General features: G+C 38.4%; 3 protein-coding genes across 3 annotated transcripts; 1 reads left to right on the top strand and 2 right to left on the bottom strand.

The window, feature by feature from the left end:
- Nucleotides 1-603: 603 nt before the first annotated feature.
- LOC149267065 (uncharacterized) lies at nucleotides 604-13,383 on the bottom strand. The gene is made up of 3 exons (XM_089398019.1): nucleotides 11,876-13,383; nucleotides 11,069-11,603; nucleotides 604-1,962 (listed from the first exon to the last, which is right to left on the bottom strand). Exons 2-3 carry the CDS (start codon nucleotides 11,543-11,545, stop codon nucleotides 1,351-1,353), a joined length of 1,089 nt encoding a protein of 362 aa, XP_089254145.1. The 5' UTR covers nucleotides 11,546-11,603; nucleotides 11,876-13,383; the 3' UTR covers nucleotides 604-1,350.
- On the bottom strand, nucleotides 3,174-5,709 carry LOC149267066 (uncharacterized). Its single transcript, XM_089398016.1, has one exon. The coding sequence runs from the start codon at nucleotides 5,231-5,233 to the stop codon at nucleotides 3,878-3,880; it is 1,356 nt and encodes a 451-aa protein (XP_089254142.1). The 5' UTR covers nucleotides 5,234-5,709; the 3' UTR covers nucleotides 3,174-3,877.
- An 814-nt stretch (nucleotides 13,384-14,197) lies between the features above and the next one.
- LOC149267064 (F-box only protein 6-like) lies at nucleotides 14,198-15,683 on the top strand. Its single transcript, XM_089398007.1, has one exon. It carries the CDS (start codon nucleotides 14,255-14,257, stop codon nucleotides 15,422-15,424), a length of 1,170 nt encoding a protein of 389 aa, XP_089254133.1. The 5' UTR covers nucleotides 14,198-14,254; the 3' UTR covers nucleotides 15,425-15,683.
- Nucleotides 15,684-18,306: the final 2,623 nt, after the last annotated feature.

Below are 18,306 nucleotides of genomic sequence, written 5' to 3'. Positions count from 1 at the left end.
TTGGCTTTGTCGTTTAAAAAACCATCTATGAAAGGATCGTCACTCTCCAACAACCCACTGAAAGAGGCAATTTTGGGTAGTTGCAGTTTGTTTTACTGATCAATATCAGGCAAAGAAGCCATCACTTCATCTGCACTTGGTGATTCATCTCATTCTACCCCTTGTACTCTCTGAGAATGACCATTTTTCTTGTAAATTCGGCACAGAGCCCAATCATCAAGCTGGAGGACAAAAGTACCATCAAAATCAACAATACCAATTTTAGTTGAATGAATCAATTCCTATTCATAAAGAATCAAAACACAAGAACTGTGAAAGGAAAATCATTCATAATGATCAATATTCAAGAAGACATCACTTTGTAGGGTGTGTTATTTGTATTTACACAATTGATTTTTTAATTCAATCAACTATGCTATTATTTGTGCTTTTGCTGGGTTCCTTCATCACCACCATCATTAGGAAATTCATTTCCCTCTTGAAGTATGAAACGAGTAGCAATTCCCAATTAATCTCACACTACCACCACAAAGAAGCTAGCAATCCTGATATACAAATCAAACCAGCCATCCTTTCAAGCAATCCATGTAGTTCTCAATCTATAGCTTTGATAACTCAAAACTCAAATCTTTTATATCTAATATGCACAGAAATTTTCACATTAATATGTCTGGATCTCATTCTAAGATCTTTACAGATCTGATACAAAGGTAAACCAAATTTTTCATATTATGACAAGCAATATTAGCAAGTCTTGGAGTCTCTGTTATGTAATGTCTCCTCCTTATTTAATATTGTTGCTTTAGTATGGTTTGATACAGAAACTTAATTGTAGATATGGGTCTCCTGATCTCTTCCAAACATTCTGATCTGATGATTGTTATAGCTATGCATCCCATGAATACTATGGAGATTTTAACTGCAAACCTTCTGATTGAATATAGGAATATTATCATACAAGTTTCTGCTCTTATGTAGAAATTGGAAGTATAAGCCTTCTCATCTTTAGGAAGGCTTTTGTATGAACAACTTGTCTACTCCTCTATAAACAATAATATACCATAGTGAAATGCTACAATGGTCTGATGAATAAAGGCCTGAAGCCATAGACAGTTTCTTTGCACCTGATACACTGATTGTATATACCTATTGCTATACACAGAATATAGCAAGCTGCTACTGTTCATTCCATGCACAAATTATGACAATTTTCATGTATACCATAGAAACTATTATACAGATCAGTTGTAGAAAGAACAATCTATTTTGAGTTAGTATCCAGAAAATTTTGACGTATACCAATCTTAGTCCTGTTGAAAAGAATTCAAAATCTCTGTGATGAGCAGTTGCTTAGGTGGTCCAATGCATGTTCTGAATGTAGGGAAGTTTGAAATTCTGTTGATTGTCATTCAATGCGCTTAGGAAGTTCTGCTGTTGGAAAGTTTGATTGGGCTGCATTGAATTAAGCAAGGCTGAAACATTATTGTTGACGTTGTAGCTGTAGTTGTTCTGCATGTTGTTGAATCTCTTTGCAGGGTTGGTTTCATCGTCCCCATATGCTAAGGAGAGGGTCCTCTTGAGAGAATTGAATTTGTTTTCATTCTCCACTGCTAATTCTTCTTGTTTTGGGACAACTTCATATCGGCAATCGCTATTGTTGTCATTGTTATTGCTGAAATTGTTGTGAGAGAGGTTGGAGGACTGGACTTGAGGTAGTCTGCTGCTGTTTCCATTGCCATCCATGGCTTCATCATTTAAAAAACCATCTATGAAAGGATCGTCACTCTCCAACAACCCACTGAAAGAGGCAATTTTGGGCAGTTGCAGTTTGTTTTGCTGATCAATATCAAGCAAAGAAGCCATCACTTCATCTGCACTTGGTGATTCATCTCGTTCTACCCCTTGTACTCTCTGAGAATGACCATTTTTCTTGTAAATTCGGCACAGCACCCAATCATCAAGCTGGAGAATAGAAGTACCATCAAAATCAACAATACCAATTTTAGTTGAATGAATCAATTCCTATTCATAAAGAATCAAAACACAAGAACTGTGAAAGGAAAATCATTCATATTGATCAATATTCACCAGTATATGAACAATAATTCCATCAAATATTATCACAAAACAGTCAAATTAGAAGATTTCAACAATATTCTGGAGCCCAGATACAGGAATTCAACTAATAGCTATACTTACTCTCAAAGAACCCTTCTTGTTAGGTATGTAATGGGCATCCTCCACTGCGGGGTCAAAATGCCAAGGTAGCCATTAGCTTATGCCATTAGCAATAGCCAGTTTTCTAGGCATAACAAGGAGTACTTTATCAAGCTTCTACAGTATACAAACCTGGGTTTTTTACACCAAAATCCAACCTCCCTTACATTACAAATATATATTCTAATGAAAGAATATATAGGAAAAACATAATCCTCAAGTTGTTACAAGATTTTAGGAATAAAATCCTAACAGTAAACTAAAAATAAAACTAATTTTAAGTTGCTACAAGGAATACAGAAATGATAGAAAATCCTCTGCCATCAAATTGGAAATTGATTCTTTGACTGTTGATATCCTGCCTGTAAATTTGAATCTCTTGTAAATATTCCTGAAAATCTATCGACCTCCCTTTAAACAGGTTCAACCACCTGTTATCAGGGTCGTTGGATCCCTCCCTGAGTAACCAAGTTCGGATATGTTGCAACCTTGCCAAAACAGTTTGCAATTCAAATCAACGGTCGTCTAACAAAAGATCCAAGGGCGTAGACAGGGGACAGCTAAGCAACAAAGGAGTTGGTTTCATAGAGGAAAGCCTTATGGCTTAACAAGAATCACTACTATTGAAATGATGTCTTATCACAGTTAAGTTAAATAGGATAAGACTGTCTAAGAAGTATAATTCATTCAAAGCTCCTCTAGGCAGTTTATTGATTATAGTATTCTCCACTAAGATTCATAACAAGTATGCAGCCTAATTTCTGAAGTTGGCAACCTCTTATAGATATGGCTCCTCAACTGACAGATTTAAGTCAATATCCTTGGCAAGGTACCCTGCAATGTTTACATCTTTTATAGCTTGCTGGATAGACTTGCTATATTGGAATTACTCGTAATTGATCTTGTATGAAAAAAGTTCAGGTTCCTGTTATTAAACTAAATATATGTACTGAGTTAAAACATTACATACATTAAAAAGAAAGCATGTTATAAAGTAGAAAAAGTCAAACAAATTTTATCATCTATCCTTCCATGGACATTACTCTCACATGCCCCAAACTACTGCTTAAGACAACATTCCACAATAATGCAGAGGATTACAGCAAAAAGATCTGACAACATAAGATTTATACACATTAAGAAAAGGGCCTGTTACAGAGAAGGAAAAATCAGACAAACTTCATCATGTATCCATCTATGGACATTACTTTCACATATCCAAGCTACAGCTAAGACATCATCAAGAATGCAGAAGAGCACAGCAAAAAGATCTAACAATATTAAATTTGTATACACAAAAAAAGAAGCCTGTTACAGAATAGGAAGAATCAGACAAACTTCATCATCTATCCTTAAATTTACATATATTAAAAATAGAAAATAAAAAAGCTTGTTACAGAGTAGGAAGAATCAGACGAACTTCATCATCTATTCTTCCATGGACATTACTCCCATATGCCCCATGCTACAGCTAAGGCAGCATTGCATAAGAATGCAGAAGATACAACAAAAAGATCTGCCCTACTAAATTAAGAAAAAGAAACTTGCTACCTGGTAGAAATGATCTGACAAATTTCATCGTCTACATGCCCCGAATTGCAGCTAAGAAAAGTACACCACAATGATCTCACAGGCTTCATAGTTCGTCCTTCCATGGATATTATGCCCGCATGCCCCGAAGTGCAGACAAGAGAGCATTGAACAAGAATGCAGAAGAATACACCAGAATTCCATTGTCAATCCACCTGGCCGAAGAGTATGCGAGACTTTCAACTCCACTACGCATCATGGTTGACCTAGAAGGTCTGTGAACATATTCGGGCGAATACTCTCCCAGTAGATAACACCCAATTCCCCATTTCACCCAAACTAGGGCTTGCAGAGCACTATAGTGCCATGTTCCAAAGCCCTTTGTACCCAAAGCTCCTAAAATTGCACTGGCTGTTGCAATGCAACCGATCTCTAAAACTATCACTACCCTAAGCAGAAGCTTTTTCCTCCCACTAATTTTCTTGGAAAACATTTCTAAACAGTCCATACCCATGCCAATACAGATGACTGTTATTATCGCAACAACTTTAGGCTTAGAGGGTGGAATGGAGTTTATTTTATACAATTTTCCAACGCCGCTTTCTAATGCAGCAAGCACAATCCAAGTAACAGAGCAAATCAAGTTGATACAGCCCACTATAAACGATAAGGTTCTGAGGTTCAGAAGAGTACTACCTCTAAACCTCAGCACTTGGCAAACACTGGTGTTATCGACAGTACTCTTGACCACAGCACTGGTTAGAAACACATTGGCACAGAACCCATTTCCTTTACTGTCCACGATGTAATGGCTTATTGCCCTTCTCGCTAATAGGGCACTAGAGAAGCCATCTACTTTGAAGCAACCAGTCAGTACAAGGTTGATTAATACTTCTGCAAACCTTGGCACTATTAAGGAGGTAGTTCTGTAGAATACTTCTTCCAGTCTACCTCCTCTCCTCTGATCCAGGTAGTTTTCCAGGGCATCAGAAGCCATGACTATGGCTCCTCTGTCTTCCTGATCTTTAGACTTGAAAGATCTCATCAGCAGGCTTGTCCAGTCATCAGTGGTTGCAGGATGCAGTGGAATGCAGATACAAATAGGGATTTCTTGGATGGGTGGCTTAAATTCAAAATCAAGCATTTCACAGACTGCAGAGAATTCCACGCTTGAAATGGCCCCCACATGATTAAAAAAATGGCAGCCACTTCTTATGCATTGCAGAGATGGCAGTATGCACAGGGTATCCGACACTTGTTGTAGTGTTCCAGGCATCCTCTTACCAAGTAAGATTGTGATATCTCTGACTGTCCTGAATACAATGCAATTACAATTGCATCCAGGGATGTTATGTGAACAAATCTCTTGAATGGCACCTGCACATTCGGATGGAATTTGGATTGAAGGAGATGTTAATGCATCTTTTAAAGGAGCACATTGGAGCAGTATGGAGGCCACATCATGGGCATTGCATATATATTTCATGAATTGCTGGATGGAAGAATTGATGTATCCATTGACAACATTACAACAGAAGCTTCACTAAATTCATGTGTGGTGGTCAGTCCAAACTTATCTATGTCTTTGATTTTGGGACCTGTGAGGGTGGCCATGAGATCCCTGGTACCCATTTCCAAATAAAGTCTTCCTCTTAACAAGCTTGTAATAAAGAGTGCTAGATTGCCTAAACAGGCCAGTCCCACATCACTTAAATTAACTGATCCTATCACAGTGTCACTTAATTCGAGCTGTACTACGGAAATATAGCAGATAACCACACTAATGAAACAACAAACTTTACCACTAACAACTGGATCACCATATATATGCTTCCCAGCCCATCTTTGAACACACCCATTTCAGTCTAACTGAAAGTTTTTCTGTACTTAACTTTACAGAAGCTCCTATTAATTCAATGAATCGAGGTTGTGCCTAACCATAAACAAGAATTTATCTAATCAACTAATCATACCCAAGAACAAAGTTGATCAAGTAATCATAAACAAGAATTTATCTTCCTCTGCTCAATCTATATTGTGCCTTAATTTTTTCATAGCAAAGTGGGACAAATGATATGTTTGTTGATGGCTTTTCTTATGATATCAGAGTTTTAAATCTTGTAATTGGCTTACTATAAAAATTTTGCTTCAATATCTAATTTCATTCTGATATAAAAGTGTTAAATTTTTATACTAAAGTGATTCATTCCTTGACACCTAATTTCATTTTAACATAAAAGTGCTAAATTATTGTACTAAAGTAGTCCAGATAAGATGATTTCCTTGGACGGAAACCCAATGTTAGTAATAAAAATAGTATGCTCTATAATTTCCAATATGAAGATCAACCTCTCTGCGTTTTCCAGGGCATCAGAAGCCATGACTATGGCTCCTCTGTCTTCCTGATCTTTAGACTTGAAAGATCTCATCAGCAGGCTTGTCCAGTCATCAGTGGTTGCAAGATGCAGTGGAATGCAGATACAAATAGGGATTTCTTGGATGGGTGGCTTAAATTCAAAATCAAGCATTTCACAGACTGCAGGGAATTCCACGCTGGAAATGTCCCCCACATGATTGAACAAATGGCAGCCACTTCTTATGCATTGCAGAGATGGCAGTATGCACAGGGTATCCGACACTTGTTGTACTGTTCCAGGCATCCTCTTACCAAGTAAGATTGTGATATCTCTGATTGTCCTGAATACAATGCAATTACAATTGCATCCAGGGATGTTATGTGAACAAATCTCTTGAATGGCACCTGCACATTCGGATGGAATTTGGATTGAAGGAGATGTTAATGCATCTTTTAAAGGATCCCATTGGAGCAGTATGGAGGCCACATCATGGGCATTGCATATATATTTCATGAATTGCTGGATGGAAGAATTGATGTATCCATTGACAACATTACAACAGAAGCTTCACTAAATTCATGTGTGGTGGTCAGTCCAAACTTATCTATGTCTTTGATTTTGGGACCTGTGAGGGTGGCCATGAGATCCCTGGTACCCATTTCCAAATAAAGTCTTCCTCTTAACAAGCTTGTAATAAAGAGTGCCAGATTGCCTAAACAGGCCAGTCCCACATCACTTAAATTAACTGATCCTGTCACAGTGTCACTTAATTCGAGCTGTGCTACGGCAATAGCAGATAACCACACTAATGAAACAACAAACTTTACCACTAACAACTGGATCATCATATATATGCTTCCCAGCCCATCTTTGAACACGCCCATTTCAGTCTAACTGAAAGTTTTTCTGTACTTACCTTTACAGAAGCTCCTATTAATTCACTGGATCGAGGTTGTGCCTAATCATAAACAAGAATTTATCTAATCAACTAATCATACTCAAGAACAAAGTTGATCAAGTAATCATAAACAAGAAATTAACTTCCTCTACTCAATCTATATTGTGCCTTAATTTTTTTCATAGCAAAGTGGGACAAATGATATGTTTGTTGATGGCTTTTCTTATGATATCAGAGTTTTAAATCTTGTAATTGGCTTACTATAAAAATTTTGCTTCAATATCTAATTTCATTCTGATATAAAAGTGTTAAATTTTTATACTAAAGTGATTCATTCCTTGACACCTAATTTCATTTTAACATAAAAGTGCTAAATTATTGTACTAAAGTAGTCCAGATAAGATGATTTCCTTGGACAGCAACCCAATGTTAGTAATAAAAATAGTATGCTCTATAATTTCCAATATGAAGATCAACCTCTCTACATTTTCCAGGGCATCAGAAGCCATGACTATGGCCCCTCTGTCTTCCTGATCTTTAGACTTGAAAGATCTCATCAGCAGGCTTGTCCAGTCATCAGTGGTTGCAGGATGCAGTGGAATGCAGATACAAATAGGGATTTCTTGGATGGGTGGCTTAAATTCAAAATCAAGCATTTCACAGACTGCAGGGAATTCCACGCTGGAAATGTCCCCCACATGATTGAACAAATGGCAGCCACTTCTTATGCATTGCAGAGATGGCAGTATGCACAGGGTATCCGACACTTGTTGTAGTGTTCCAGGCATCCTCTTACCAAGTAAGATTGTGATATCTCTGACTGTCCTGAATACAATGCAATTACAATTGCATCCAGGGATGTTATGTGAACAAATCTCTTGAATGGCACCTGCACATTCGGATGGAATTTGGATTGAAGGAGATGTTAATGCATCTTTTAAAGGAGCACATTGGAGCAGTATGGAGGCCACATCATGGGCATTGCATATATATTTCATGAATTGCTGGATGGAAGAATTGATGTATCCATTGACAACATTACAACAGAAGCTTCACTAAATTCATGTGTGGTGGTCAGTCCAAACTTATCTCTGTCTTTGATTTTGGGACTCGTGAAGGTGGCCATGAGATCCCTGGTACCCATTTCCAAATAAAGTCTTCCTCTTAACAAGCTTGTAATAAAGAGTGCTAGATTGCCTAAACAGGCCAGTCCCACATCACTTAAATTAACTGATCCTGTCACAGTGTCACTTAATTCGAGCTGTGCTACAGCAATAGCAGATAACCACACTAATGAAACAACAAACTTTACCACTAACAACTGGATTATCATATATATGCTTCCCAGCCCATCTTTGAACACACCCATTTCAATCTAACTGAAAGTTTTTCTGTACTTACCTTTACAGAAGCTCCTATTAATTAAGTTTTTCTGTACTTACCTTTACAGAAGCTCCTATTAATTCACTGGATCGAGGTTGTGCCTAATCATAAACAAGAATTTATCTAATCAACTAATCATACTCAAGAACAAAGTTGATCAAGTAATCATAAACAAGAATTTATCTTCCTCTGCTCAATCTATATTGTGCCTTAATTTTTTTCATAGCAAAGTGGGACAAATGATATGTTTGTTGATGGCTTTTCTTATGATATCAGAGTTTTAAATCTTGTAATTGGCTTACTATAAAAATTTTGCTTCAATATCTAATTTCATTCTGATATAAAAGTGTTAAATTTTTATACTAAAGTGATTCATTCCTTGACACCTAATTTCATTTTAACATAAAAGTGCTAAATTATTGTACTAAAGTAGTCTAGATAAGATGATTTCCTTGGACGGCAACCCAATGTTAGTAATAAAAATAGTATGCTCTATAATTTCCAATATGAAGATCAACCTCTCTGCATTTTCCAGGGCATCAGAAGCCATGACTATGGCTCCTCTGTCTTCCTGATCTTTAGACTTGAAAGATCTCATCAGCAGGCTTGTCCAGTCATCAGTGGTTGCAGGATGCAGTGGAATGCAGACACAAATAGGGATTTCTTGGATGGGTGGCTTAAATTCAAAATCAAGCATTTCACAGACTGCAGGGAATTCCACGCTGGAAATGTCCCCCACATGATTGAACAAATGGTAGCCACTTCTTATGCATTGCAGAGATGGTAGTATGCACAGGGTATTCGACACTTGTTGTAGTGTTCCAGGCATCCTCTTACCAAGTAAGATTGTGATATCTCTGATTGTCCTGAATACTATGCAATTACAATTGCATCCAGGGATGCTATGTGAACAAATCTCTTGAATGGCACCTGCACATTCGGATGGAATTTGGATTGAAGGAGATGTTAATGCATCTTTTAAAGGAGCACATTGGAGCAGTATGGAGGCCACATCATGGGCATTGCATATATATTTCATGAATTGCTGGATGGAAGAATTGATGTATCCAATGACAACATGTTACATTACAACAGAAGCTTCACTAAATTCATGTGTGGTGGTCAGTCAAAACTTATCTATGTCTTTGATTTTGGGACCTATGAGGGTGGCCATGAGATCCCTGGTACCCATTTCCAAATAAAGTCTTCCTCTTAACAAGCTTGTAATAAAGAGTGCTAGATTGCCTAAACAGGCCAGTCCCACATCACTTAAATTAACTGATCCTGTCACAGTGTCACTCAATTCGAGCTGTGCTACAGCAATAGCAGATAACCACACTAATGAAACAACAAACTTTACCACTAACAACTGGATCACCATATATATGCTTCCCAGCCCATCTTTGAACACACCCACTTCAGTCTAACTGAAAGTTTTTCTGTACTTACCTTTACAGAAGCTCCTATTAATTTATTGGATCGAGGTTGTGCCTAATCATAAACAAGAATTTATCTAATCAACTAATCATACTCAAGAACAAAGTTGATCAAGTAATCATAAATAAGAATTTATCTTCCTCTGCCTAATCTATATTGTGCCTTAATTTTTTTCATAGCAAAGTGGGACAAATGATGTGTTTGTTGATGGCTTTTCTTATGATATCAGAGTTTTAAATCTTGTAATTGGCTTACTATAAAAAAATTTCTTCAATATCTAATTTCATTCTGATATAAAAGTGTTAAATTTTTATACTAAAGTGATTCATTCCTTGACACCTAATTTCATTTTAACATAAAAGTGCTAAATTATTGTACTAAAGTAGTCCAGATAAGATGATTTCCTTGTACGGCAACCCAATGTTAGTAATAAAAATAGTATGCTCTATAATTTCCAATATGAAGATCAACCTCTCTGCATTTTCCAGGGCATCAGAAGCCATGACTATAGCTCCTCTGTCTTCCTGATCTTTAGACTTGAAAGATCTCATCAGCAGGCTTGTCCAGTCATCAGTGGTTGCAGGATGCAGTGGAATGCAGATACAAATAGGGATTTCTGGGATGGGTGGCTTAAATTCAAAATCAAGCATTTCACAGACTACAGGGAATTCCACGCTGGAAATGTCCCCTACATGATTGAACAAATGGCAGCCACTTCTTACGCATTGCAGAGATGGCAGTATGCACAGGGTATTGGACACTTCTTGTAGTGTCGGATACCCTGTGATTCATTCCTTGACACCTAATTTCATTTTAACATAAAAGTGCTAAATTATTGTACTAAAGTAGTCCAGATATGATGATTTCTTTGGACGGCAACCCAATGTTAGTAATAAAAATAGTATGCTCTACAATTTCCAATATGAAGATCAACCTCTCTGCATTTTCCCAGTCTCAGAAAGATAGCAGAAAGGTTGTTTTAATGCCTAGTGAATGTGGTATTGCCCTCAACAGTGATAAAGGCTCCCACAATATCAAACATTGCTCAATTAGTAAACAAAAAGAATGGACAAATTACTGAAACAGTAAACAACTTTTCTGGCACAATAAGAAAAGGTAGAAAAAGAATGGATACACTACTGAATCAGAAAACAAAGTTCAAAGTTGAGAGGCTAAGAAGTGAATGAAAAAGGATGGATACATTGCACAATCTGGAATGGAAATTTGAAAAAAAAAAAATAGATACCTCTTGTTGGCGTGACTGATGTTGATAGATCTGAGGTGGAGGTGAAGTTTGATTAACAAATTCCTGCTGTTGATATTGCTGAGTTGGATTCACAGACCGGTTCAAGCTCTGCAAATGGCCAATGGAATATCCAATAGGCTCTGCCCCATAATTCATAATATTCAAAGTGGGTTCTCTGTCAGTAATGGGTTGTCTGTAGGGATCCCTAATCATCGTGTCTCTGAGGTCATTGGTACCAATCGAGGAGAAAGGGTAGGCAGCATTGCCCTGCCTCCCATGTGAATGGGGACAGATTGGCGGAGAGCAAACGCCGAGGAAGGCAACGATGTTGATGAGAATGGTAAGGGGAAAGAGTTGTAACGCCTTGCAGAGATTCCAGTGTGTAATAAGTGTGGCCTGAAGATAACCTTGATAAAGGAGCCCTTGCACCGCCATGATTCTCTGTATAATCCATTTGGGACACTCCATTGGGCACATGAATCCGTATAGAAGAGAATTTAATCAATTTCTTTCGTAATCACAGCCACCTTAAGAACTGTTTACATATGGAAAGTTCAGAATCACATCAAAATTTTCTAAATCCTACCCTACGCAATATTTAATTCCAGCATGTTCAAAAACATTTCTTATGAATCACATCAAAATTTTCGAAATTCAACCCTACATAATATTTAATTCCAGCATGTTCAAAAACATTTCTTATGAATCTCCAGGGATTTCTATTATGCAATCCTGAAGTGTCTCAACTGTCACAAAACCTTAAAGAAAATTTTGAAATCTAATGTCCACAAAACCTAAAACACAGACCATTTTACGCTCAACAGGTTGAAAGCTTGGAACATTTAGTCTGCCCCTTCATCTTGAGCTTTGACAAAAGCTTCTTCCTCAACTTTGCGACCAGCAACACTTTCTGTCTCACCATAGACCGGTAAATGGGCTTCAGAATTTCCATCCTCTGTAAGCTGGGCATGGGCAGCATCTCCTTTATGTAACTTGTGGCATTTCTTGGATGGCATATCTCTTTCTTCCTTCACTGAATCATCTTTTCTTTTTCCAAGAACATTGTCTTTGCCAGTCTCTGCTGTCTCCTGCTCCTTTGTCTTTGCCATTCCTAACATGGACAAGTGTTTTTTCCCTGACATATGCAGCTCATGAAGATTTTCTAGGCTTCCACAGTTAACCTCACAAAGAGAACACCACCCCACCAGTCCTTGTGGCTGCTTTTTCTGTGGCTTTACTACCTCTTCTGAACCCTTTGAAGATCAACCTCTATGCATTTTCCCAGCCTCAGAAAGACAGCAGAGAGGTTGTTTTAATGCCTAGTGAATGTGGTATTGCCCTCAACAGTGATAAAGGCCCCCACAATATCAAACATTGCTCAATTAGTAAACAAAAAGAATGGACAAATTACTGAAATAGTGAACAACTTTTCTGGCACAATAAGAAAGGGTAGAAAAAGAATGGATACACTACTGAATCAGAAAACAAAGTTCAAAGTTGAGAGGCTAAGAAGTGAATGAAAAAGGATGGATACATTGCACAATCTGGAATGGAAATTTGAAAAAAAAAAACAGATACCTCTTGTTGGCGTGACTGATGTTGATACATCTGAGGTGGAGGTGAAGTTTGATTAACAAATTCTTGTTGTTGATATTGCTGAGTTGGATTCACAGACCAGTTCAAGCTCTGCAAATGGCCAATGGAATATCCAATAGGCTCTGCCCCATAATTCATAATATTCAAAGTGGGTTCTCTGTCAGTAATGGGTTGTCTGTAGGGATCCCTAATCATCGTGTCTCTGAGGTCATGGGTACCAATCGAGGAGAAAGGGTAGGCGGCATTGCCCTACCTCCCATGTGAATGGGGACAGATTGGCGGAGAGCAAACGCCGAGGAAGGCAACGATGTTGATGAGAATGGTAAGGGGGAAGAGTTGTAACGCCTTGCAGAGATTCCAGTGTGTAGTAAGTGTGGCCTGAAGATAACCTTGATAAAGGAGCCCTCGCACCGCCATGATTCTTTGTATAATCCATTTGGGACACTCCTTACGCTGCTCACGCGATAGCCAGGGAGGAACAGTAACGGATCACATGGGAACAGATTGGCGGAGAGCAAATGCCGAGGAAGGCAACGATGTTGATGAGAATGGTAAGGGGGAAGAGTTGTAACGCCTTGCAGAGATTCCAGTGTGCCGTAAGTGTGGCCTGAAGATAACCTTGATAAAGGAGCCCTCGCATCGCCATGATTCTCTGTATAATCCATTTGGGACACTCCTTGCGCTGCTCATGCGATAGCCAGGGAGGAAACAGTAACGGATTTTTTCTCCGAGCGCTCAGAAAGTTGAAGACTGATCAATCAAGTAAATATCGTGAACAGTTCCAACCACTCAACTACCTTCCGTTGATCGAACGATTAACAATCATCTAATCGTCTGACACATAATCTATGAAGGTACATAGGGATGACATGTAGATTTTAGGAAAGTTTCATTTCAGAGGGAAAGGCTTACGGGGTAATTAAAATCCGTATAATCTCACTGCTACCCAAATTTTTCGAAACATCAAATCAATTTATACATTTTAAAACCCACATTTTCACCCTAACAGAATTCTAAAACAAAACCCAAAAACACATTAAAAAAATTTCTGATGCCGTTGAGAGAAACTTAGAGTTTCTAAAATTCGGAAAACTAAAACTTCAGAAAAAGCATGAATTTTAAACACTTCACTTGTGGAAGTCTTCTCTAATAAATGTTTGAGACTTTTCCAAGTCTTCTGGAAAGTGAAAGTCTTCTCTAATAAATGTTTGAGACTTTTCCAAGTCTTCTGGAATAAACGTTTTACAAGTTAATCAACTTGATAACCAAGATATATGATACTTGAGAGTGGATCTAGGCTAGAGGCGGTCCCGACTCTGGTTTTTGCATATTGCTATGAGCATATTATCAATTTAATTACCAGACCCTTAATCACCAACCAATCTGCTTTGTTTTGTCTTAATAGCAGAACACTTGGCTCATTTTTATCAAAGATAAAATTATCTTTGTTTTGTTTTAATAGCAGAACACTTCGCTCATTTTTATCAAAGATAAAATTATCTACGCCTATATAATCTGTTTGAAGAAGCGATTACAATCCACACAACTTCAACTTCATCTCCGCCTTTGGGCTCTGGGGTTTTAATTATAATGGCCAAGCAGGCAGAGGTTTCTGAATTGCCTGAGTTGCCTGTGGATTTGAAACACCAAATATTGGTGTGGGTTCCAGTGGATTGTATCTGCAGATTACGCAGCGTATGCAAAGACTGGAATGCTCTCCTTTCATCCACCAAATTCATAACCAGTAAATGGGGAGAGGCGCCTTCCAACAGTATGCCATGGCTGGTTGTGCAGAATGCCCAGTCCAGAATGCCTCACTGTTTGCTTTATTGCTTCTTCACCCAGAGATGGAAGAAGAGTTCTTCCATCTCCCTTTCTTTCCTGAAAGAAAAGGAAATTCGTATTGATTGTCATGGGTGTGCAGCAGGTTTGTTCTTGGTGGGAAATTTTCCAAGATTTGTTGGTTCCAATCCTCTCACAAGAAACTCAATAAAACTTCCCCCAATTTCATCCATATGGTCGGTTAGAGCCATCGGCATCATGGAAGGGGAGGACCCCAGTCGAGACACATACAAAGTGGTGGCAGTGGGCCGACCGCGCGATCAGAAAGGCGATTTAGTGGAAATCTATGATTCCAGTGACAAGTCATGGAGAATTGCAGGGCAGATGCCCGAGGATATGTGGGTAGTGCGGGCACATATGGGAATGGAGTTGGTTTTTTGTGATGGGCATTTCTATTGTTTAACAATCATGAGTGGCTGCTGGGGTATAATGGGTTTCAACATCAGAAATGGCACTTTCATTTCTGCACCCTTGCCAGAGCTGGCTAAGAGAAAGCAGATTTTCCCTTACCTGCTCACCTGTGGATCGCGGGTTCTAGTCACAGGTGGGAAGGTCAAAGACGGAGAGGGGCTTTTGCAGGAGGTCATTATATGGGAGTTCGCAAAGGTGAAGGCGGACTCCTCTGTTTCTTCATCAGCATGCTGGAAAGAGGTCGCTAGAATGCCTTCATCAATGTGTGAGGATGTTAACAAGACTCTGTATAATATTGACAGCTCTATGGAATGCCCCTTAATGAGCTGCATAGGAGTTGGGGATTTCGCCTGCTTTATCCTCAATGGATGTATGAGGGTGATGGAGGTGGTATTTTACATCTTAAGTAAAAAGACATGGGGCCGGCTTCCCACCTGTCATTTAGATAACGAAGGGTATGTGAGAGTCATGGCATTTGGCCCTAGACCTGACATGAAGGTCGGTTGAAGGTTGATGTTTCCTTCTTTTTTTTCTTTGTTTCTGGTTATCTGCGAGATTGCTCTTGTACAGCAGGGTTGAATATATGCTGCAACAAGTCTTTTTCTTTATTTCTGGTTTTCTGTCAAATTGCTCTTGTATAGGGTTAAATAGACACATCAACATATATTTTTCTCTGTTTCTGGTTAGCTCTCTGATTGCTTCCGTAGAGGGTTGAATGGATGCAACACCTGTTTTTGTAATATAAGTGTTTTCGTAGAGGGTTGAATGGATGCAGCAACTGTTCTTGTAATATAAGGGTTTGGATTTTCAGAAATATTGGTCATATAAGGGTTTGAAGTTCTAGAAATGTCAGAAGATCGGAGAAATGATTTTTATATTTATTATTTTTCAGTAATGTAGATTTGAGCATAACTTTAACTTGTATTCGTATTTTAACCATCCATGAAGTCTAACCAAATTGTTTTTTTCTCAGAAAATCATGAAAATTCCAGCAATATATTCAAAATAATAGATCAAGGTAAAATGATACACTTAACTCATGATTCAAATATTTAAAATTTTCGGGAATCCAAGACTATTATCAAGTCTTTGAAACAGTGGGACGCCTGTTGAAATTTACTCCTCCTCCCATGTCTAATGTTGTAGGGTTGGGTTTACATTGCTTTTAGGGATATAAATATTTATTGATGTTTGTTGGGTTTGATGGAAGGAGCAACAAAAATATACAAATAGTGGTTGGGAATTTAGGATATTTTCCTTATTTTTTAAGTTTTTCATACCAAGTTTTATCAGGATTCATCAATATGTAATTTGTGTTTTAAACTGTAATTAATGAAAAAAATTCATACACAAACACATTATAGACTCAAAGATTCATCTTAGAGAAGTTTGAATTGGCAAAATTTTAGTACGTGATAGTTTGTTTGGCTCTTTATTGCTTATAGGGAAAATTACAATTTACAAAGTCTCTATTAGGGCTTCTACTACTAGGGCTTCTACTACTGTATCTAAATTTAATGACTACAAGCATGAATACCTTTTTTGCATTTCTTTAATCTACTCCATGACAAGATTGTTGTTGGTGTTGGTCTCTTTAAAATCTCTTTCCCTTTGCACCTATCTCTGCAAATGATCAATGCTTGAGTCAACCAATGGGCACTACTTTTCTCTTATACAAAATCATCAAACAACTTTGGTAAAGGTGCCAAGAACCCACTAATTGAAGAACCATTGTCGACTAACTATTGAACACCTTTCCTTTGTTTGTTTGCTTATTTATCTCCTTCCTTCCTAGAAGGCCAAGTGTAACAAGAATCAGCTACAAAGGCCCTTGAAGATGTAATCACCTATGCACATATCACACAAATGTGGACATTGATGCTCCCCATTTTATGGGGATCTCATGTCCTCGAGCAATTTCATGCATGTGGCTAAGATGCTACACATCCCCCATGTAATCAAACTTCCTAGTTTATCATGTTTCAACAACATGCTTGGTCAATTTTTTGAGCAAACTGTTGTTTGATTCAATGAGTAGACTTAACAATGGAGAATAGACTTCCATAGTACCAAAGTTGAGGTGTACAAGTCATCAATCAATGGAAAGATTTGATAATATATGTGGGATGGATTGACACTCCATGCACTCATCTTACCTTCTACTCACCTCTAGATCCAAAGTTTGGACACCTAGTAGTCGACGAAAATGCAATTGACTCTATAGTTGTGCTCCAGTTCCTACTCAGAGCCATTGTTGAGATTTGGTGGTTGACTTCCGTTCCACCTCCACACTCCCTTGTGGAAACTCTATGAGTTGTCTATGATTTCATGAATTTTACCCTATCTTTCATTCTTGGAAATATCTCGTATGATACCTCGTTGGAAATATCTCTTTGAGTATTACAAGATTTTCCACATGCCCCTTCTTATGGCTCTGACCCTATTGCAAACCTTAAAAAAACACCATTTAGGGGGTCAAAACAACTTCGGACGGTAAGGACTTGAAAACTGCTAAAAATGGTAAATGCTGCAATAATCAAGGAAACAAATGAAACTGACTGGAGGTCTAGGTGGAATAGGTAGGTGGTCATCAATATCCACCTCCCCCCTTAGGAAGTAATGGTCCCCATTGCATGCAGAGCCTCCATGAGGTGACGAAATCTCTGTTGAACCTAGTCCTTGGTGAACCACTTGCCTTGGTGAAGGAGTTCTCCTGCTTTGAAAACTTGATATAGTTGGATCCTCTGCTGGAACGTTTTATTGATCTATGTGTCCATGATCCTGTTTATTTTGGCCTTCTCGATGCAGCTTGGGTTGAGCTATGTTGGTGTCAGTTGCTCAGCAACATCAAATGTGTCGAATAATGGAGGAAAGTATGGTCGCAACCGATCCACATTGAATACTGGGTGCGAACCAAGGAACAATGGAATGTTGAGCTCAAAGGCTTTGTCCCCTACAGCCTTAGTGATGGTGTACGACCCATATCGGAGCGGACGAAGCTTATGGTGGGGCCCAACAAAGCACTCCTTCTACAAATGTAACCAAACTTTGTCGCCCAACTAGAACTTGTGTGGCACTCAATGTTGATCATGACGTTGCTTGTACTTAGCATTGGCTCTGTCCAATATATCATGGACCTGCTGGAAGATGTGTTGAATGTGCTCAATGAATATGTTAGCCTGATCAGCTTCGGATTGGATATGAGCTGGATCTGCTTGAGTAGTTGCAAATGGTACGACCACATCAATGAGACACAGTGGCTGGAATCCCAACCCCACCTAAAAGGGGTTGTGGTCAGGTGAGATATGGAGAGTTATGTTGAAGTTGTGTTGGACATAGGGCAGGATTTCATCCCATGTGCGTGGATGTTTTGAGTTGTACATGAAAAA

Source organism: Pinus tabuliformis, chromosome 6, assembly GCF_031772625.1.
Source record: "Pinus tabuliformis cultivar Carrire ecotype Pingquan chromosome 6, CPIR1, whole genome shotgun sequence".
NCBI classification, from domain to species: domain Eukaryota; kingdom Viridiplantae; phylum Streptophyta; class Pinopsida; order Pinales; family Pinaceae; genus Pinus; species Pinus tabuliformis.
Note: the sequence above shows the minus strand (reverse complement) of the source record. Positions and strands in the feature narration are given on the sequence as shown.

Excerpts from the sequence above, each read along its gene's own strand:
- LOC149267066 (XM_089398016.1), bottom strand. The coding sequence starts at position 5,233 with ATGAAATATATATGCAATGCCCATGATGTGGCCTCCATACTGCTCCAA.
- LOC149267065 (XM_089398019.1), bottom strand. The coding sequence starts at position 11,545 with ATGTGCCCAATGGAGTGTCCCAAATGGATTATACAGAGAATCATGGCG. Across the intron at positions 1,963-11,068 it reads ATCAGTCACGCCAACAAGAG|CTTGATGATTGGGTGCTGTG; the intron begins GTATCTATTTTT and ends TCTATTCTCCAG.
- LOC149267064 (XM_089398007.1), top strand. The coding sequence starts at position 14,255 with ATGGCCAAGCAGGCAGAGGTTTCTGAATTGCCTGAGTTGCCTGTGGAT.